Source organism: Protopterus annectens, chromosome 14.part0 (genome assembly GCF_019279795.1).
Source record: "Protopterus annectens isolate FY-2018-M chromosome 14.part0, PAN1.0, whole genome shotgun sequence".
NCBI classification, from domain to species: domain Eukaryota; kingdom Metazoa; phylum Chordata; order Ceratodontiformes; family Protopteridae; genus Protopterus; species Protopterus annectens.
The window spans coordinates 608,877,440-608,897,957 of record NC_056748.1 but is presented as its reverse complement, the minus strand read 5'-3'; the positions used below and the strand labels follow the sequence as shown (position 1 = coordinate 608,897,957).

Genomic DNA, 20,518 nt, shown 5'->3' with positions numbered 1-20,518 from the left:
GTTCCAAAGGAGGAAATACTTGAAGGCTTTGCTGGGCTTGCTCTCCCAAGGGGGGCAGTGGGAAGTTCTCAGACACAATCTCCAAAGGGTTGAGAAGTGGAAGCAGAGGATCTCCGTGGTATAGAGAGGTCCCTCTCCACCACCATAAAATCAGAATGGGCTGGAAAAGCTAAAGATAGTCTTCCCGGAGTCGAAACTACCAAGACAGAGAATCCCCAAACTCCTCCTCTCCCCAGCCCTCCAGTCCGAGAGGAAGCCAGGGACAAGCTGTCGAATGCAGACACCCAGAGGAGAAGCAACGGCTCCTAAAACTTCGGATTCGAGATAAACCCCTCAAAGCCAATGTCAAGGCTTTGGCTCGGAGAGACGGTCTGCTTACATGTAGCTGGAACTGAGCAAGTCAGCGTAAGTGCCGGAGTCTGAGATCCACTATCGGCTCCAACACCTCGGCTCCCGGGGCATTTTGATCACAGGGCTCTGAAGCAGTAGGTCGGATCAGAGAAGGAGCTAGGGGTCTAAAGGGTGACTGTCTGCACATGGTCCCGGTAGGGGACGAGGCTGGTAAGACCCACATCTGGATCTGTGTCTGAAGGAACTGCCTCATTAATCTATCAACCTCCGATTCCAAAAGACTGTGGGTAGACCCGACAGAAGATGCTCTGGGTGGTAGCCTGGATGCGATCGTAGGAGACACCTCTCAACACAAGGCAAACCTGCAGGAGAAGGAGGGAGCTCCGAAGGCAAAGGAGCTCAGGGCCGAGCAGAGGAATGTATGGACTTCTATAGATCTGAAGCTCTGGGATCAGACACCTTAGGAGCCTTGGCTGGGAGGCCCCTTAGAAGATGAAGAAGCGGACTTCACTGGGGAAAATTTTCTGTGCTCCCTTTCTTCATGGTGTTTTTTGGGAGGGGGTTGAGCCCCTGAAGAAGACAAAGAACCTTCCGAGGGAGGCAAAAGGCCCTTCAGAATCAGCTTGTCCTTCTGTTGGCCAGTGCTCTTTGATGGAAGCCCTCACAGATGGTACAGGAGGCATCAAGGTGAGCAAGGCAGAGACAATATACGCACTCCATGATGGTATCACGGAATCTTGAGCCCACAGTAAGTGCACTTCTTGAAACCTAAAGGTTTCTCAGACATGACAAAACCTTTTAGAGAGGAAGGAGAAAGAAAGAGAAAGGACAGCAGTTCCCGCCAACAATTGACCAGCGAATGCAAACAGGACAGCTAAAATAGACTAGAAATTTTTTTTTTTAACAGAATCAGAAAGGTAGGCTACAAAAAGGTAAGGAAGGCTACAGTAAAAATCTTAGAACAAGAGAACACTAGCTAATGGTTAAAGACAAAAACTTTACACCTGAGCTAGAGACAATAAACCACAATTCTCCTAAGAGCGGCAAATGAGATCTGAGGTTAAAAGGGGGGAGTGAGGCATTATGGGTAGGGGAGGAGCTTGAGCTTTGGAGCTTAAGCTTTTGTAAGCCGACGAGTCAGATCAGAGATCTACAGGTCGGGGAAGAATGAAAATGACAACATTAGATCAGTACTTAACTAACCTCACTATATTTTCCTGACTAATCTAAAGAGTTACTATTCCCTGGTCACTTACTAGTGCAAGGCAAGATGAAGTAGGTGAGTGATCCTTCTATGTCAGGTTTCCAAAACATGATCCTTCTATGTCAAGTTTCCAAAACAGAGTGCCATAAAACTTCAGTCTCAACTAGTACTAAACATTATTTTAGTGATGGATTCCAGAATTACATCACATACATCTGGGTCATCTGACTCCTAGTTCCCAAGCAACCCCCCAATGCTAGAAACTGACAGGATTTAGTACCTATGTGTCAATAATACACTTCCTAAGATCTGCTGCAGCTCCTGAAAGTCATAAAACCATAAAATTTATTTTTATTTATTAAACCATAAAAACACTTCCACTCTTCATACAGGAGCTAATATACCACTCTTATTACAGACATTGCATCTCTGCCTTCATTCAAAACTGTGAGCTACCATCTTTATGGCCTAGGTTCAGTAATTTGCTTTCTTACTATTTTTAAAGTTTAATATTAACCTCTTATCTTCCAGTATCCTCTGTCAAAATATGCACATTTAAACAGTTACAATAATGCATGCATATTTCTTTTTCTGTCCAGCAGGAAATACTGTTGATACATTTTTAACACAAGCAACTTTACAAAACCATTTTCCGCACAATCATCTGTACAAATCAGCTAAATATACAAATGAAATGTAATTCTTTACAAATTTTCAGCTAGCTGTGTTGGCATATGTTACACATCCACTGCCCTACTTCTGGCACAGCTGGCAATATCTCACATCGTCACACATGGCATGATCGATTAACATATTTTGCGGGGACAAAAAGTGAAAGGTTAGATAATCAATCAATCACTGGGGCTAAAAGACTACTCAAGACAACATCAGTGTGTTGCTTAGAAATGTTAGTCTATTACTGAGTACTGGTGCCCAGATTTCACACCCAATATATGGATCTTCAACACCCTCCTCATTATATACCACTGAGGCAAACATGTACTATATCATGAATCAATACTTCTGGTGAGGGGCACAACTTCCTGCACACCCACCTATAAACACATTACCTCCAAGTTATGTCATCATCGGCAGACAAGAAACTGGGCTGGAAGCACTCTGTTGGTCAGAGTAGCCCCCCAATTTTGGACTCTCCTTCTGTGTACAGGGCATTTAACTCAATTAAGGAACCCTAACTCCTTTAAAAATGCAGGCTATTGAATTGCACTTCATTTATATGACTATGAACTCTCAACCTCAGCTGCCTAAAACATGACATTTTATGTCTGTGTATTACTATACATACATAAAGAGGCAAAAAATGTGTATACACACACAACACACACACATTGTTTAATTTCTGATCTAATGAGTGCACACATTTTGGGCAGTAATTTCACCCTGAGTATACAGTACAGGTCAAATAACTTCCTAGTAAAAAAAAAAAAAAAGCATAATGCCAAACTATGACAACAGCAGCCCTCTGAGGCACATTTTTGCTAAGAGGTCATACACCATCTCTCACATGACAGTTCATAACAATAAAAAAAAAAAAAAAATGAAGAATTTTTAATAAGATATTTGGGTATAAAATACTGTCGTTTTACACTGATGGATTTAGCAGTATCTCGGGTCTTTATTTACATGGTAACCCTTTGTCGGTATATTGAGTTTGGGACTCTCCTATACAGTAACAAGAAATGTAGTCTTACATGGGGATATATTTATGAGTTTTGTTTTGTTTGTTTTTACATCTGGTGTAAAGAGAAATTAGGGCAAATGTATTCTAGACATTAGTTTCAGCTTGCATTTTCGGCAAAGGCCAAACTGCCCCTAAGTCAGCAACACGTGTAATGACAACAGAAGTCCTCTAAAAGACTGGACTCATTTGTGTACAACATGGCACATGTCAGTTCCTTTAAGACAGTTCTAACAAAAAATGTGGGCAATTTTTATATGATACATGGGTACAAGACGCAGTTCTAACCTCAACTGTATCACTGCGTTCAAAAATACCATTCTACCCCCAAATTTCACTGCATCTCGATCTTGATTTTCCTTGGAAGTGCACTGCATTTGTCAGCAATGTCAGCACATGGAATTTAGGCGTCACACTACATGCGGTCACAGAAATGTTGACTTGCCAGGTGAAAGTTTTTTTCCCCTTTGGTGTAATGAATGCATTCTACACATTAGCTCTAGTATGCAATTTGAGCAGAGGTCCAATAACCACCAAGCGGAGCCTTGGTATAATGTCAGGCTGGGACAACACAATGTTCTCTGAAACACTGGACTTGCTACCTGTACGTAAGAGGCCATATGTCTGTTCCCCAGAGGCAGCTAAAAACCACACATTCAGTAACTATAGCAATAGACTTCGCCACAAACCACGTCATTCTTCTCCACGGATTTCACTAGCATCTCAAATCCCAATTTATACTGCAGCACATTGTCTTTGCCAATACTATTTAAAGGCTAAGGCCTAAGCTATGTGCATCAGAAATAGTGTACTTGTGGTGAAAGAGCTACAATTATTTATTTCTGGTGTCATGAGAAATTAGTACAGACATATTCTGGACATTAGTTTGATCCAACATTTTCAGAAAAAGTCAATCACTCCAAGTAGAAAGAGTATAAAATATCTTAATTAGAGAAGGAGGCCTTTGTTGTTCGTGATGGTACTATTATTTTTTTAACGTGGCAGCTCAAACAGCACACATGCGATCATTGCATCCCTGCAAGTACCTCTCTTCAGTTTTGTAGTACACCTGGCATACTCTTGCAGAAAAGTCCAACATATTTTTGTTGGGGTGTTTTTTCTTAGGGGTCTATGGTATGTTAAGTGGGAAATATCTCCCCAAAGAAGGAGCCTGTGCCACTGAATGTAGGACTGATATGATGATGCTACGTTTCCTTAATTGTCTCTATAAAAGTCACTACATACTTAAATAAATGCATCTACTTTCTTTTGGTAGATTATAAAGGAGTTACTTTCAGTTATGTCCACAAAAGCTTCTTGTAGCACTTCTTTGCTGTCTAGACAAAGCCATAATTTTTGAGTACTTTGTTGTTCACATGCACTCACCAATTTTACTGCAAGTATGTGGCAACGGCTTCTTGTCTGCTCTTCATTAAATCTTGTGCCACATACGTCAATTATCCATTGTGCACAGTGGTTGGTATGTAAACAGTTTATTTTGCTTTGGGCTTGGCACATCAGATTATTGTGTGTATAGAACGGTTAGTGGCACGACAGACAGTGCACATATTTTTGGTGCTGAAACAACAGAAGGCTGCAGGTTATATTCCCACATCCGTTACTTTGAATAACTTCCCAGTACTGACACTGTTGTAGAGCATGGGAGGCAGTGGCTGCACTACTGAGTGTGCTGTCTTCCAGATAAGACATTAAATCAACGTCCCATTTGACTGAGCTGGTGTCAGTGCATATAGATATAAAAATCGTATGGCACTAAAAAAAAAAGGTAGGGGGTTGCTTTATTTTTATAAATACCATTCCAACTTAATTTTATATTTACACATTCATTGTATTCGCATTTCATATCACACTTGAATATATTAACTGTCTTATAAAAATTAAACAATCTTTTCATCCTCCTACTCCTTTCACTATAACCATTTTGTATATCCCATATTACGTCCTCATCATCATTGATTTTTTATACAGATAGCAAAGGTTCTGTAGAAAAGAATAAAGCAGAAGGCGTATCTGTTTGCTCTTTGGCTGAATCCTGGACCAACAGACTTAACAAATGTACATCATATGCCAAAACTTTGCACACATATTGTTTAAATGCAGCAAGAAAGAACTAAAGATGACAAATAAATGAAGATATCTGAGGTAAGGTTATGCCAGCCTTGGCAAGGAGGAAGGGTGCCCAGTTCTGACAATGTACTCAGAAATTAGACCTCAACCTGAGAGAGAGCTCTTTGAAAACAGACTACAAAAGTAATGCACACAAAGAATGTCAGATGTTAGAAGAGCCAACGCCTGTGATGATCTCGCTGCAATGGTCTGAACAGATTAGACTAATTCTTCTTTTAGACCAAATGTGCATTTTATATGGTAATTGCAAAGGCAAGAGTTGTACACTAACTTGTGCTATAAAAGCATTACTTATGCATGTGTGTTACTTAAGACATGATGAGTAACAGAAGGAGAAATTATTGGCTGAACCTAGTTTAAGGTCCTCTCAAAGAAAGATCTCAACAATCGCTTTATGAAGTACGACAATTCTTGCGCCTTGCTTGGGTAGGAGGTGAATTATAAAGTAAACATGATCTCTCCTTCTGAGGGTAAAAAAGGAGAGAGAGAGAGAGAGAGAGAGAGAAGAAACAGAGAGCAGAATGTGAAAAAGAGATAGAAAAGAAATGGGTGACATGGAGCAAAATAATTACAGCTATCACGTTCAGGAGGTATGCTGAAGATACTGCTACATTTCTACATTACAGATCAAAAGAAGATGAAACATTTCCGAACTTTTAGTAAAAAGCTAAATACGTAGAAAGATACAAATGGACTCGTGCTGCAGATATTAAACGGTTTGAGAGTGGATACCTGCTGTTTATTATCTTACAATTAAAACTTCCTCTCAGAGAAACTAGGCACCTTCCATGATGTAATTGACAGGCAGGGTATGGATAGGGGCTAGCAACATAAAAGGTGGTTAACAAAAGTGAACCATACTACTATAACCCAGCTTTCTGATAGAAATGGGGGGGAATAGGCATCTCTAGTAAACCTAAGGAACTAAATGCTCAGATAGACTTTCAAGAGATTAGTGGCTTTTTTTGTACTGTAACTCCACTCAAATGACCTAATCAGTAACGGCAATATACAGATGACGTAAATAAAACTGGTTCTTAAGTATTCCAATTTTAAATTGCCAGATTTCTTGACTCTAGATTCCATTAATCAGCATCAATCAAGGCACATGACTACCTGCTGCTCAGCAATATAAAGCACACTGGTGGCAAAGATGTGCTGTCTCTCAGGAATTAATGGAGTGTAGCAGTGCATTTTGTTGCGATAACAACAAAACATACACTCCAACATTAAGGATGCTTGTGAGAACCTCCTAAATGTTATTACCACAACACCTTTTGGAAAAGGAAAGCAGTGGAGTGAGGTATTCAGTGGGAAAACTGCAGATGGAATGTGGAAAGTTTTGAAAGAGAAATTGAGTGCAAAAAATAAAAAATGTTTAGCATTAGGATCTAGGCATACAATGTCAGGGGGGATATATTTCCATAAGAGCAATACATTTGATTAAGGTGAGAGAAACGAAAAATATAAGAAACAGAAGAGAGGTCGAACTACAACTTTGAAAACTGAAATAAACAAGCTGGACAAATAGATCAAGAAAATTTTGAAGAAAACTTATACAAGATATTAAGCATGATAAGAAACCTTTTTACATATACATAAGATCTGGAAGGAGTAAAGACATACAAATTGATAAACAGTGTGCGCATTCTAAAATGTATTTTCAGACAATAGATTATAGATATATTTACAAAATCTTATGCAAAACACTTTGGCTCCATAAAAGTGGTGATAAGTTGTCCTAGTAACATCCAGGTAACCTCAAATACTGGAATCAAATTATATTACATTGAAAAGGAACTGCACAAACTGGATCCAAACAAAGTACAGGAAGGACAAACTAGCGAAAAACAAAAAGACAGCTTGGAAACACCAAAGCAAATTCTCTCTCAGTTAAATTCTCTTTCAGTTTAATGAAGCGCTTTTCGTCTTGCACATGTGGCAAGACTTCATCAGGAGTGATGAAGTCTTGCCACATGTGCAAGACGAAAAGCGCTTCATTAAACTGAAAGAGAATTTAACTCGCTAGTTTGTCTTACTTTGGTTCCTGCCTGTTAAAGTACAGGAAGGAGACAGAATTAGTAACAATGACCTGAGAACATTTCAGCAAGAACTTATGGTACCACTATATCTATTATTCACTAGGTCATATAAATATGGGAAGATTCCTCAATTGGAGATGTACGCTTATTAAACCGGCCTAATGGAAAGGCGAATAGGACAAACCCAGAGTCATACAGACCCTTAAGTCTACTTTCATGTTGTGGAAAAATAACGGAGAAGGTAATATTGGATAAGTTATTGCCAGAATTGGATAGGTTTGGACTTTAAACCATAATATCAGCACGCACATGCTGAAAATAGATCTATTATTACCACCTGTAACATGATAATCAATAACAAGATAATAGCTATGTATGAAAAATTATGCTGTGATGCAATTTATATAGATATAACTTCATCATCTGACAAGGTCATACACAAAACACTGATCAATAAATTAGAACAAACAGGTACTGATGTTCTCTTTATAAGATGGATAGCTGCATGGCTTACAAATAGGACATGGCAAGTATTATACAGCAATGGGACAGGTGAAATTCTTGGTTACAGTTAGGGTGTCCCACAGGGCTCTGTCATAGGCCCTTACTTGTTTAGATTGCATCTTTAAGACCTAACTTTTTCATCTGAGGTGTTCTACAGTCTGCAAGCAGATGACCTGAAATTGGGTAAACTGATTACATGTGTTACAGGTAAGGCAAGTCTGCATAATAACTTGACCATTTGGGCACAGGAGAATAATATACTGATAAATGCATCAAAAACTAAAGCATACAAGATTTGGGAGACATAAATTGAAAGGTGAATATTTAATACAGCACACAGTGACTGAAACTGTAGACTCATTTAAGGACCTGGGTATATGGGTAGATCCAGCTATTAATTTTTCTAATCATATCAACCAATTGGGTAATGATAGTTATAGAACTATAGGTTGTATAAAAATATTTATAAAGTCTAGGAAATCAGAAATGATGAAGTCATTGTTTGTTACATTAGAGCCAAACATGAATATGGAATAACAATATGGAAGCCCATTAAGAAAACAAGCATGAGACAAACTGTAGAGAGTACAGCAGAAATATACCAAGAGTATCCATGGATGTGAACATTTAAATTATTATGAAAGACTAAAATATCTGAATTTGTACAGTGTCTCTTACAGATATCTAACAGGAGATCTTATTCAAGTACTTATGGTATCTAGCAACAATTATCTCTGGGAATGTTTGGGGTTATCAAAACGTACTAGAGAATTATCAGACAATGTATGTAGAAAATTCTACAGGAATGAGAAGTGTACTAATTGGTTCACTGAGAGTAGCTGATAAATACAACAGACTACCAAATTACATTATAACAAGTACTAGTTTAGATAATTTTAAGAACAGCCTGATACTTTGTGTTTTCGTATATTGGCAAGCTAGAAGGGCATTAATGCCCTTGCTTGAAATAGTAGTATGTGTGCATGTATGTATCTGATCAAAAGCCATGATCTAAAAACTTCAGATTACAACTTGCAAGCACCTTTATGGTAGCAACTGCCAGTCATCTCAAGTTTTAAAAAAAAGAGTTATGTATTTACCATAACTTGGCATCTGTGTTATCCTACGACATTATTCTTCACAGAAGAGTCTTGGATCTGACTTTGGATCAGAGTTGGCAAATTTTTTGCATAGACAGATCCAAGGCTCAAGCTCTTCCCTCTCCCATAATCCCCTGCTGCCCGATCAAGTTTGCTAACAAGGCTAGGAAGAATAATCAAAAAGGGAAAAACGGAAAAAAAAAAAAAAAAAAAAAGAGGAATCCTAGGCCCACTACACTCCACCCTTCTCAGAAAATCCACCAAGGAAGGGGAATGGCAGGAGGGAAATGTGATGAAAAATTACATAGGACAACACAGATTCCAAGTTATGTTAAGTACATAACTCTTTGTCTGATGTTATCCATGTCATTATTCCTCACAAAAGGGTCAGAGTCCCCAGCTACCATACACTCTGGGAGGCCTCAAGAAAGGACATGCTGACTGCTGAACCAAAGGAGGCCCTATTCCTGGAAACCAAATCCAACTTGCAATTAGATATAAAGGTGTGAGGACCAGACCAAGTGGCAGCAGCACAAATATCACCAATGCAGAGTCTGGCCATGAAGGCTGAGGACCTAGTAGAATGAGTCCTACTATTCCCCGGAACTTCCAGATGCTTGTTGGCATAGACTATATAAATGCAGCTAGAGATCCATTTAGAAACAGTCATCTTAGAAACTAAGAGGCCATGTCTCTTCAGGGAAAAGGCTAGGAGGAGCTAATCTGATTTACAAAACTCCTAGGTCCTATGTAGATAAAATCCTAATTGCCTGTGTACATCCAAGGTATGTAGAATTCTTTCTCCTTTACTGGAATAATTAGGGAAGAAAATTGGCAACTGAATATATTGGTTCAGAATTGGATTCAGAGGCAACCTTGGGCAGAAAGGAAGGATTCATTCTAAGAGATGCTCTGTTGTCCTTGTGAAATGCCACTTACGGAGGATCAATTGAAAGAGCTTGCAATTCGGAAACCCTCCTAGCTGAAGTAATGGCTACCAGGTAAGGCCATTTTCCATGTCAAGAATTTAAGACAGCATGACTGGCAGGTTCAAATGGACTCAGAGTTAGAGATTGCAGCACTAGGGTCAAATCCCGAGGAGGTGAGGTATCCTTAACTGGCTGTCTTAGAAGGAAAACACCTTTCATGAAAACTTTACAGAGCCTGGAAGAAAAGGTAGGTTTGCTGCTATCATGAAAATTAGAAATCACTGCCAACTGCAGCTTAATAGCAGAAAACCTTGCCCCAGCCTGAAAAAGTGAGGACAAGGACAAGAGGGTATCTGAAATAGAGGTGGAAAAAGGATCCAGATTACTGCTCTTAGCCCAGACAGAAAACCTTTTCCATTTGCTACTGTAAACCTTCCTTTTGGAAAACTTCTGGGAAGATAAGATAATATTCTTGATGTGAGAAGGTAGCCTGGACTGTCTGAAGATCACTGAAACTGGAGAAAACACGTGGTTAGATGAAGGGTCTGAAGATTTGGGAAAGGAAGCCTCGAAGGATTAAAGATCAGATCCAGAAGGGGATCCGGTATCCAGGGAGGGCACTTCAGATAAGACCTGATGAAGGGGAACCACGGTTGATGAGGCCAAAAAGGGGCAATGAGGATCAGGGATGTCCCCAGGCAATGCACTTTCTGGAAAACTTTGGGGATCAGACGGACAGGAGGATAAGTGTAAAGGAGACCCAGAGGCCAATCGTGGACTACAGCATCCCTTGGTGACTCCCCGACTCGGGGGGGGGGGGGGGTGTTCAGGGTGAAGTGCATGTTGCATTTGTTGTTGGCTGGGGGAGGCAAACAGGCTGCAGCATGGCTGACCCCAAGCGATCGAAAATTTGCTTCATCATTGCGGGATTGAGAGACCACTTGTGAGGACTCGAGATGGATCTACAGAGCTTGTAAGCCAACATGTTAGAGACCCTGGGTATATGAGTTGCAAGAAGAAAGTGCCCAGAGGCCATCGCCCATTCCCACACTCTCATGGCCTCTCTGCACAATGGGTAAGATAGTGTTCCACCTTGTTTGTTGATATACCAGACCACTGCCATTTTGTCCATCTGAATTGCAATCATCCCCAAGGGAAGGCAGTCCTGAAAGGCTTGCAATGAGAGTAGGACTGGTCTCATCTCTAGAACGTTTATTGCAACTTGAAAATACCCCACCCTAACAGGGAAGCATCCTTGGTCACAGTGGCCTTTGGCAAAGGGAGAGAAAAGGGCCTGCCTAAGGTGAGATCCTGAGATTGAAGCCAACAAAGAAGGTGCTGCCTGCACCCAGGCATCAGTTTTATGGACATGGACATAAGTTGAGACAGAACGGACCATTGAACCACCAGAGTCCACTGTAAAATCCTCATACGATACCTTGGCCAGAGGAACAAGCTGAATAGCTGAGGCCATGGATCCTAAAGTTCAAAGAATAAGATCGACAGAAGGATGCGAAAAACTGAAGATCTGCATGACCTGGCTCCTGGATCAACTGGACTCTGCGTAACAGCAATGCTGCAATCTCTGAAACGGAGTCTAGCTGGACTCCTGTGAATGCCAACCTTTGTGTAGGGACCAGATTTGACTTTGAAAGATTGACTAATTCCCAGTTGACTGGACAAGAGTAGGACATAGCTGATGGCTTGGGACAGTCGATGTCTCATGGGTGCCATGAGGAGCCAATTGTCAAGGTAAGGAAGCACCTGAAATCCCTGCGGCCACAGGTGAGCCACTACCACTGCCATACATTTGGTAAACACCCAGAGGGCTACGGTGAGTCCAAAGGGCAGGGCTCTGAACTGGTAATGATGGCCCTTAACTGAAAGTGAAGGTGCCTCCTTGAGCATCTATCTGTCTTGATGTGATAGTAAGCATCCTGGAAATCCACTGAGCACAGCCAGTCATCCTTGTGTAAGAGGTGCAGAATGGACTGAACAGTGACCATCTGGAACTTGGACTTTCAGACCAACAGATTCAGCTCACTTAGGTCCAAAATAGGATGCAGGTCCCCATCCTTTTCTGGCACTAAAAAAAAGCGAGACTTAAGTTTCGGATCATCTTTGTCCTTTTGGGACCTCTTGAATAGCTCATTTTTGAAGAAGTTGTTAAACTTTGTTGAAGGCCAACTCCCTCTGAAAGGGTGGAACTTCAGGGAGATACTTCCTTGTTCAAGGGGTTGCAAAAAGGGAATAAAGTAACCCCTTAAATGATGGTTAACACCCACTGATCGGAGGTAATATTTGTCCAGGATAGTGGATGAAGGGAAATACGACCCCCGACTGCCTCCAGGGCAGAGCAGTCGAGCAACTCCTCAGGAGCGCTAAAATAGCTGTTTAGAGAAGGGTTCCTTGGAGCCCTAATTTTGCAGTCCCCCCCCCACCGGCTCTAGGGTGGAGTACGCCATTGAGTCCTCACCCCCTGCCTCTGGAAGAGGAGGCATCCTGGAAGGAAGACTGTGACTTCTGGAACTCATCTTCTTCGTTCCTTGTTGGGTATTTTGAGAAAGACGGTTGAGGAGTAGTACCTTGATCCAGACTGCGAACAAAATTTTCCTTTCCTGCTCACTACGGGTCAAAGTGTCTCTGATGGAGAGTCTAAAAAGGGTGAACCCATCAAAGGGAGTGTTGGTAAAAGATGCTTTGAAGGGTTTTGCAAACCTGCATAAGCACTGTGATGTCCCAACACTGGCCCAGTAATCAAGGAGCCTCAATCCTCAGGACTGCCAACAGCTAGGGGACATGTACACTGGGAGGATGACAGGTACACACAGTAAAGTGCAATTTCCCTTAAGAGCACACAGAGACATCAGTCAGTCTGGGGCTGGTTTCTCCCTCTTTCTCCAGATCCCCAATAAGACTCCATACTGGCACAGCTATAGGGTTGACATCTCAGCTGAGTGGTCAAGCCAAAACCTCCAGCACCCTCTCTGTCTAACCAGTGCTTCGGTGTCCCTGCCCAAGTAGCTAACACACACTCTGTGAGGTTTGATTTATACACACACACAAACACACACAAACACACACACAAACACCACACACACACTCATGGGAAAGGCTGGCACAGGTATACTAGCTATGCCCCCTTCTGCCCAGACTATAAGGTAGTTTCCACTGCCACCAACCACTCTTATCAGCTACTTTTAAGGCCCTTAAGGAAGGGTGCCCAATCCTACTGTGTAATGTTACTATTAATCCAAATTGTAGTCTGACTAAGAGCAAGGCTATTTAGGAGTGGCCTGTACAGTGTCATCAAATAGATATGCAAGTACTCTAAGAGCTTAAATATGTCTCACAAATATATTTAATAATAAATAATAAAAGAACAAGACAATATTAAATATATATTCACAGTAACATCAGAGTTCAAAATCACAGGAAATATTTAAAACATTGCAGAACAGTCTTGAATAAATACAGAAAACATCTAAACTAATCTTTACTATATTCCTAACTGTCTAAAAGAGTTACTATTCCCTAAAAAAACTTACTTACATCAAGGCAAGTGCAGATGTGATGATGAGTGGATGTTCCTGTTAGGTCAAAGACAAAATACAAAATGCCCAGTCTCTCTCTGGGGGAGTTCTTAAACTAATATCAAAATATTACTGCTGGGTTAGCTTGGATGACATCACTTTTTGTCACCTGACTACTTCCCAGGCTAAACCCCTTTTGTCAGAAACTAACAGACTTTAACATATACATAGCCTTCAGATGCTTGCTCAGAGTTGTGCAGCTGCTAGGAAGTCATAAAACAATGAAACACCTCTGCATCTCAAACCTAGTAATTACTTCTCTTCCAAGACAATACGAAAACTTCTAGCTCTAGACATTGTGTCTGCTACTGAACTGAAACTGAGGAATAAGTTTTATAGCACAATCGTAAAACAATTTATTTCAACATTTTCTTGATGTTTTGCAAGTTAACTCGATGTTCTAGTTTCTACTGTTAAAACATAGTTCAATCTCAGCCTTGCTACAGGATATGTACCAATAGAGTGGCGTACAGCAACAGGGGTCCCTTCTCCACAAAGGTGGTGCCTCAACGGATCCTGGAAACTATCGCCCCATAAGCCTGACTAGCTTGGTCTGCAATAAAGATATTGGGGCCCTACAGACACTGGATCCTACCCAGTTCAGCTTTGTTAAGGGCAGATCTTGCCTCTTAAACCTGGTTGATTTCTTTGAAACCGTCACCAAGGCCATTGACGAGGGGAAGGTGGTCCACACAGCCTACCTGGACCTCGCAAAAGCCTTCGATACAATACCCTACTCGGGTATTATAGGTAAGCTCACCAGCTTAAATATAAACCCCTATGTCACTAGATGGGTTGCAAACTGGCTCAAGGACAGAACCCACATGGTTAGAATTGCTGGAGCCATGTCAGACTCCAAACCAGTTACAAGTGGCATCCCACAAGGCTCAGTCCTGGGACCACTCTTGTTCAGTATATATTTCTTGGAGGTGCAGGCCAACATGGAAGGACTGTGGCTGACCAAGTTCACAGATGACTGCAAACTGGGCGCCATAATAGACTCTCCAGCCGACACAAGCATCCTCCAAAAGGGCCTCATAGAAACAGACAAATGGTGCCAGAGCCATGACCTCAAGCTAAATACCAAAAAGTGTACAGTCATCCCCTTTGGCAAAAACAAAGTGCCCACAAATTACCACATAGGTGGTAATCCATTAACTACAGAAGAAGTAATTAGGGACCTGGGGACCCAAGTTGATAGCAATCTCTCATTTGACAACCACGTGGCCAAAGTGGTTAGAAAAACATTTTATATAGCCCACCTAATCATGAAGGGATTCACATCTAGATCAGGCGAGGTCATCGTGCCTCTTTACTCATCCCTCATCAGGCCCATAATTGAGTACAATGCCCCTTTTGGGATGTACCTTACCAGACACCTGCAGCAACTGGAAAGACCCCAAAAGTACCTCACCAAGAGGATCAAAGGGCTCAAACAGATGCCATATGCTGCCTGGTTAAAGAAACTCCAGCTCTACTCAGTGGCATACCGCCTGCTCAGAGGCGATCTGTGCCTGACGTATAAAGCCATGTCCAACCCGGAATTAATGGACATGCTGCACCTCAGAAAATCCAAATCCCATTGAGCTACGCGCTCAAGAGACTTGAACCTCAGCACTGAAATAAATAGGACATGCTGGAGGGACAGATTCATAACCCAGAGGCTCCCTTCACTCTGGAATAAAATCCCAGTCCAGGTTAGGTAGAGTCCCTCATTGACTCTCTTCAAGAGGAATCTTGATGAGTGGATGGCAGATCGTAGGCTTACCCCGGGTATCACTTCTGTGTCACTGTTAGACAGAGGCACAGTATACTAACCTCGAAAAAGGGCATAGCAAAATTAATATAAAATGGGTGGCGAAAGCCAAACACACTCTGGCTAGGCTTATAAATGCCAAAGGGCAGATAGCCTAGTATGAACCTATGAACCTATACATTTGCACAGGTATACAGTTTATATACATTTCTATTCTAACATGCTGTGGTTACATTATAACTCAGTACATAATGTATAGTTCTGTACAAATCGTATCAATATTCACAAAGGAGATAGAATTATTTACAAAATTCCAGGTAGATGGGCTGGCAGTATTTCCCTTGTGTCACAGTCGTAACCAAGCATGCCGCATTATAGCTATGCCGGTACCTGCCACTCGAGAGGTAGCTTCCACAGCACTGGAAATTAACCTCATCGAGGAATTAGCGAGGAATATCAGAGTAGAAAGTTTGAAAGACACCTTCTTGAGGTCCTCCACCAGCAATAATTCTGTAAGAGAAGGGTGAGTTCTCTGGCCAAATCCCTTTGAAGGCAGGTGGTGTGTGTCAAATAACTGCCCTCAGTCCAAATGTAGCCAAGGCAAACGCACGGTTCCTATGTTGGTCTATCACTCGAGACTCCCTGTTCGGGGGATGGACTGTGGAGCTCTGCTCTGCCAGCTCCATCTTGGTGGCCACGGCCACCACGATGGCATCAACTGGAACTATTTTGCTCCAGAAGGGGTGGTCCATGTGAAGGAGGGTCTAAGGAACTTATCAGGTCATTTGGGCACTGGTTCCACAATGTTAGGCTCCTTCCACGCTCTGCAGGCAATAAGATCAACCAACTCGTCATCAAGGGAGACACTCAGGAAGTAGATGGGCCCATCTGGAAAGCCTTCAGGAACATGGACTCCTCCGAAGATGGGGGTTGGGGAGACCTTCCGCCCTTCTGCCGCAGGATCTTAAGGATGTCCCCAAAGGAGACAGTCAGGCGGAGATCTTGGGGACCCATCTCCTTCATCGAGGTCCATGTCCTCTGTGAGGGACTCTGTGGGTGAGTCCAAGTGTCTCCTCTTGTATTTGCTCCTACGAGGTACCTCCTCTGTGGTGGGCTCCAGGGAGGACTCGGAAGATGCAGGGAACCCATTAGGGGAAGAAACCCCCCGAAGTCTCAAATGGGTGGGCTGACCTTGGACAGGATGGTAGGCCTCACCACTTAAAGTAGAGAGAGGCAGGGATGGACCTGGAGGGGTGGGAGATGTAGCTCCAAGACCTGGAGAAGGTCATCTCTACCACCCTGAAGGATGACAGGCTGGAAACAGTCCTGTTCACAATCTCAGAGAGCAAAGTCCCCCAGAAAGAAGGAACGAGCCCCAATACAGCATCACGATCCCTGGATGATACCAGCCCAGAACTATTGCGGGCCAAGGCCCCCAGGGGAAGAGATCATTCTGAAAAGACCAGGCAAGACCCCATCCCAGTGGAGCTGACACTGACCACTACAGCACAGGGCCCACTCTGATTTGAGGGTGGAGGAACAGAGAAGGGCAGGGACCCTGACAGGGTTGAGAAAATGGGATTACTCAACATAGTCAGGATCTGACAGCAGGTGTATGGGTTCCAAGATTCTGAAGCCCCTGTAGTTGTAAGAAGATAACAGTGAATAGGGATTGGAGAAACTCCCCCAGCCTGATGGGCTGGGGACGCGAGAAGCCCTAACTCTATGTGGGCTTTGAGGAAGCTCCTCATCAACCTGTTAATGTCAGAAGCTAACAAACTCCTGAACGATCTGGAGGAAGTGGAGGAGTGGGTAGACTCGTCTGAGGACCCTGAGGATCTGTGTTGGTGATCCAGTGTTCAGCTCTGGGGTCTAGGAGCGGAGTGGAATAAATGCCTCGAGGAAGTAGGCAAAGCTGTATCCTCAATAATTATAGCTGGATCTGACAAGCCTGTCTGATCTGATGGCCGAGAAGAAGGAGCAATAGGATCTGATGAACTGTTCAGATCAGAGGCTGGCCTGACCTTCACTGGATCTGACAGCCTCTGATCTGAGGAGGCCCTGGATCCGGAAGAAGAGTCTAAGGATCTCAAATCCAAAGACCTTGGACATGAGACAGCCCGGGATAGAGTCGGATCCGAGGATCTAGGATCTGACAGCCATGGCTTTTTAGTAGCTACTGAGGAGATGGAAGGGGTCTTCCTCATAGGGTCAGAAAAGGAAGCCTTAGGAGGGAAAACACAAGGCCACCCCCGCACCATGCCTTTAAGGAACTGCTTATTGCAATGCTCTGTCAAAGCCCTGGGGTTGAATGCGGCACAAATGTTGCATTCAGCCTCCAGGTGAGGAGCCCCTATACAACACAAACACTCCTTGTGCAAGTCGGAATTGGTAATCTTCCAACTGCACAAGGAACAGTTTTTAAACCCAAAGGGTTTTTCAGACATAATAATTTTGAAAAAAAAATACACAATTATTAATACAACTAGAATACAAACACAAATACCTAGCGACTAACATGAAAAGGGTGCCAAAAGCCCAACAAGGGAAACTACCAAAACTAGGAAAATCTAAGGGAGGGGAGGTAAGCTACTAAGATGACAGCTAAACTGGGAGAGACAAACCCGGTACGTTAAGCTTAGCTATAGCAAAACAACTTAACTAAGTCACCTATCTGAAAGCATGAGCCAAGGATCATGTCCGTAGCAAAACACGGCAAACGAGATGATAGGGTTAGAGGGCAGCAGGGGATTATGGGAAGGAGAAGCTTGAGCCTTGGATCTGTATATGCTATAAAGTTAGTGACTCGGATCCGATATCCGATCCAAGACCCTTCTATGAGGAATAATGACATGGATAACATTAGATGTAGAGTGTTCCTCATCTGTACTTCTTGAAACTAGCAAGTATTTTCCATTATGCACCCCTCAACATTATATTCATTAAACACACCACATGATGCCTTGCTACCACCTTAGAGTATAAGTGTTTAAATATGTGTTGTATAAAAATAAACACAGTAGTAAGACTGCTACACATAAATCCAACTAGAAGAAAAAGAAATGACACTTGTGCACCTTATTTGCTGTGATCTGAGAAATACGTTACCAGTAGTTTGTAAAACACACTATTACAGCTGTCATGTTTGACTTTGAAAACTAATAGTAAATGTTTGAAAATAAGATTGCCACTTCTACGCTGTGCATCCCCTAAAGCTTTACATAAAAAGGAAATTATGTAACTCACCTTATTTTATTTTCCTGCCATGTACTGTATCTTAACATATTTTGAATATGCATATATTTATTGTAGAATATACATTTATTGTAGAATGTCAACAGGTATAATCAATTTACACAGTCTTTGTTTTAGTTAAAATGACATTGTCCTTGGGCATTCAGTTATACAAATGATAGGACCATTAAGAATACTGCAGCATGTGTATTTTCAACCATGAATACAACACATGTGCAAGTACCATACTCTTTGCAATACATGCAGATCCCCAGTGAACAATATTAAATTATTTTCTTTAACATGGTTTGCAAGGGGGGCAGCTTCCTTCCCTTAAACCCATTTGGCTCTGAAGAACTTAAGGGGACTGCTAACCTAACACACAAACAGTATTGTAAAAAAGAATCAACGTAAAATTGCGTTAATCCTTATTTATTTGCATTTATTTACAGAGAAAGTTATGGACCAAAGCCCCATTTCAGTGGAGCCCAGGGAAAGAAAAGCTTCACAATGAACATTTCCAGTAAATAAAATATGAGTACAAGAAATTTGTTTTACATTTATACACTTTTATTATATAAATAATATGCTTTTTATTAAATAACTAAATAAATAGCAACACCATTATTACAGTTACAATACTCCCATTACTGCAAGGTTTTATGCAAGACAGTTAACCTTCCTTGACAGACTGCAAACCGTTGAGCCGGTCAGTTAGCATCAATTATGTTACCAAAATAAAGTTTCTTGTTTACAGAGAAACTGTACTACAGTCAGACAGTTTTTGACAATTGTCATAAATTGTGTAAACATGTTTGAAACAAACACAAACAATGACAAGACAGGAATACTTACGGTTCTTGTATCTTCTTCATCTCCACCATCCTCCTCCTTTTCTGAGTCACCAAACAGATCCGAATCATTGTCATCTTTGTAATCTTCATCCTCACTTGAGTGCATCTGTTTCTAGACATAAATATATTTTAAGAAAAAGCACCTGCCTGCATAGAAAATAAGCCATGCATTTGTCCCAGCAAAAAATACATTTTGTTTAAATATAAACAACTTTAGTTTGTATTTTCATTATACTCATGAAAAAATATTCTGGACTTGTAAAGATATATGTCTGTTATACAACAATCCCTTTGTGATCCTAGGAATAGACTTCACAAAGGTGCATACAGTATGAATACATAAAATAGTGTGTGCAACAACTTCTCATTCTCTTAGAAATACTTGAGTGACCTGCCCACTTTGGCATCCCCGTATTTTTGGCTGCAGAGAACTCTTTTCCTTAAGACTTGGATTTTGACAGGACATAAGTAAACTGGGTCTACTGTAAGTATCACTCTTAGCCATGCTTAAAAGACAAATGGCACTCATTACATAAATAAAAAATGAAAGCATAGATATAGCATTTCTCTTGAAGGGTAGCAAAACCAGTTCCAATGGCAGATGGTGTTTACCTGTCTTGCGTACTCCTGGTCAAATTAACTTTTAGCTCAAAAACACAGCCATCAAATGAGGCATTAAAACAATCTCCAAAGTCAAAAAATCTCATCTAGCATGGGAACGTACAACAATGCCGGTGCCAGCCACTCGGAATGTGCAGTCAGCTGTGTTGGAAAGGAGAAGCATGGACATGTTAGAAATGGACTGGAATGTGGACTGTTGAGTCTCTAGAGTCTTCCAAGTATCTGGAGACTACTGTGTCTTCACTGCCCTTGAGACTTCTGACACAATGTCCAGTTAAAGCTGGGTCAAATGAGCTAAACAGTTCAACGCAACCAGACCAAAAGGTGGTTGAGGCATAAGCGTGCTTCCATAAGTGGTCAAATGCCTGAGATTCTATTTGGGGGAAAGACTGAGGAACTCTCCTTTGAGATATCTTTTTAGTGGCTACCACCACCATGACAGCATCCATGGCTGGACTTATTCCAATGCTGCCGATCATTGGG

The 20,518-nt window shown here is 41.7% G+C and overlaps 1 protein-coding gene across 3 annotated transcripts in view; it reads right to left on the bottom strand.

The window, feature by feature from the left end:
• The window catches only part of LOC122789133 (WASH complex subunit 2A-like), a 2,558,205-nt gene that overhangs the window by 2,017,872 nt on the left and 519,815 nt on the right, over positions 1–20,518 (bottom strand). For 2 of the 3 annotated variants that reach the window (XM_044056354.1, XM_044056357.1), the window contains exon 9: positions 19,416–19,526. In XM_044056354.1, the coding sequence (XP_043912289.1) occupies positions 19,416–19,526 (111 nt within the window). The remainder of the gene's footprint in view (positions 1–19,415; positions 19,527–20,518) is intronic. The other variant, XM_044056356.1, reaches the window with a different exon arrangement.